We start from the raw sequence: 1,788 nt of genomic DNA, 5'->3' as shown, positions 1-1,788 counted from the left end.
CCCCCCGCCCGGCTGCCGCCACCCACGGCCTCTTCCCCGCCCTTCCTTGTACTGGTTCCCTGCACCATCCTATGCAGTCTCACTTCATGGTTTACAAAAATGCCTGGTTCGGGTGGCACTCTTCCCTGACAGCCTTTCCCGAGCAGGGGGTCCAGGAGGGAAGCAGGAAGATGAGGTCTGCTCCCTGAGCACATGCCGGTCAGAGCCCCGCCGGCTGAGGGGTGCGGGGAGGGGCAGCTCCCTCCCACGCGGCGCTGGCCACCCCACTCGCTCCGTGTGTGTGTGTGTGTGTGTGTGTGTGTGTGTGTGTCTGCCTCGTGTACGCACCCAAATACCAGCAGTCCCAGCCCCTCACTGTCCTGGAAAGGGGTGTACCCAGCAGGGTCGAGGAGGGAGAGGCCCGAGGTCCCAGTTTAAAATAAGGTGGCGGGGGACAGCACCTGCCAGAGGACTCCAAGGAGCTCTGTGAAGCCCCTTCACCCACACTCAGCCCACAGCCTCACCCCCTTTCCACACGCACACCATCTCACCCCAAAGGTACCGCCCTCTCTCCTCTGCACACACAGGCTGCTCTCCCCACGCACCTGTGCCATCACCCCCCGCTTCTCTTGCCGCGCACCACCTTGTCTCCTTCCCCAGCTTCCCTCTTGCCCCTCATGTGCCCAGTCCTCTCCTGCTCCTTCGTTTCTCCAGCCTCTCTTCTTCTCTCCTCCTCCCGTCCCCAGCCTCCCACGGGAAGGGTCTTCTGGCACAGGCCAGGGACGACTGGCAAGAGGCCTGCCTGTCCAGGAAGCCCCTGACCTTCCAAGCCCCCAAACAGAACCTAGAAACACAGCGTAGGGCAAGTGCGACAAGAGTAAGCCCACCTCGCTTGGGAGTGGAGCCACCCGGGCCCAGGGCTGGCTCCGTCACTAGCTGTCAACCCACGGCCAAACCCCCTCCCACCGGCCCCAGCTTATCCTGTGTAAGGTGTGGGCCTGGAACAGATGACTGCCCCCAGCTTGGACCCTGCATCTCCTGTGGCTGAGCCCGCATTCGTGAGGTTTCTTCCCCTGTGGGTGAAGGGGTGGGAGGGAAGCGCTCCCCTGGGAGTTCGGAGGAGCGGGGGCACGGACAGCACCCTGCCCCGGCCACACCCCCGATCCAGTCCAGCCGGACCTGCTCATCTTCCTCCCCGCTTCCATGCCCAAGAGCGTAGCGCGACACGGCGGGGTCCCCATCCCCATCCCCATCCCCAGGGTGGGGGAGATGTTTATCAACGCTGCAGCCTCGGCCCAGGGAGGACAGCCACTCGCTGCCCTCTAGTGGGCGCCGCGGGTACCGCGGGCTGGCGGGAGCGGAAGGCGGCGCGGCGGGAGCCAGAGCTGAGTGACAGCGCTCCCGCCGGGAAGAGCACGCCATTCCAGCCGCTGCGCTCCACACCTGGAGACCCCAGGCCCTTGTTCAGTGTCACCAAGGCCGGCGGCAGAGCTGTCTGGGGCCATGGGCCCCATTACTCACCACATGGAGTGGCCCAGGTACTCGTCGTAGTAGTACAGCAGCTCAAAGGAGTCGATCTGGGGGCGGCAGAGGCGAGTCAGGGGCAGAGTGGGAGGGCCTTCGGGGAGGGGCTTCAGGGAGGGTGCGGGACCCACGCAACCCGGCGGCCCCCCTCCCCCCAATGCCCAGGCCTCCCCCAGCTGCCCTCAGTCCCTCCCTACCCGGAGGAGGGGGCCCTGGTGGGAGCCTACGTGCCACTTCCTAGTAACACAGGAGTATCCTAGCTTGGCGCGGGGGGGGGGGGGGGGG

General features: G+C 65.9%; 1 protein-coding gene across 2 annotated transcripts in view; it reads right to left on the bottom strand.

The window, feature by feature from the left end:
- Window positions 1–1,788, bottom strand: part of CLN6 (CLN6 transmembrane ER protein) — a 17,050-nt gene that overhangs the window by 2,937 nt on the left and 12,325 nt on the right. For both annotated transcript variants that reach the window (XM_007445602.1, XM_007445601.1), the window contains one exon: window positions 1,501–1,556. In XM_007445602.1, coding sequence (XP_007445664.1) covers window positions 1,501–1,556 — 56 coding nt within the window. The remainder of the gene's footprint in view (window positions 1–1,500; window positions 1,557–1,788) is intronic.

This window comes from Lipotes vexillifer, unplaced genomic scaffold (genome assembly GCF_000442215.2).
Source record: "Lipotes vexillifer unplaced genomic scaffold, Lipotes_vexillifer_v1.1 scaffold972, whole genome shotgun sequence".
Lineage (NCBI taxonomy): Eukaryota > Metazoa > Chordata > Mammalia > Artiodactyla > Lipotidae > Lipotes > Lipotes vexillifer.
This window is presented reverse-complemented; position numbering and strand designations above follow the sequence as displayed.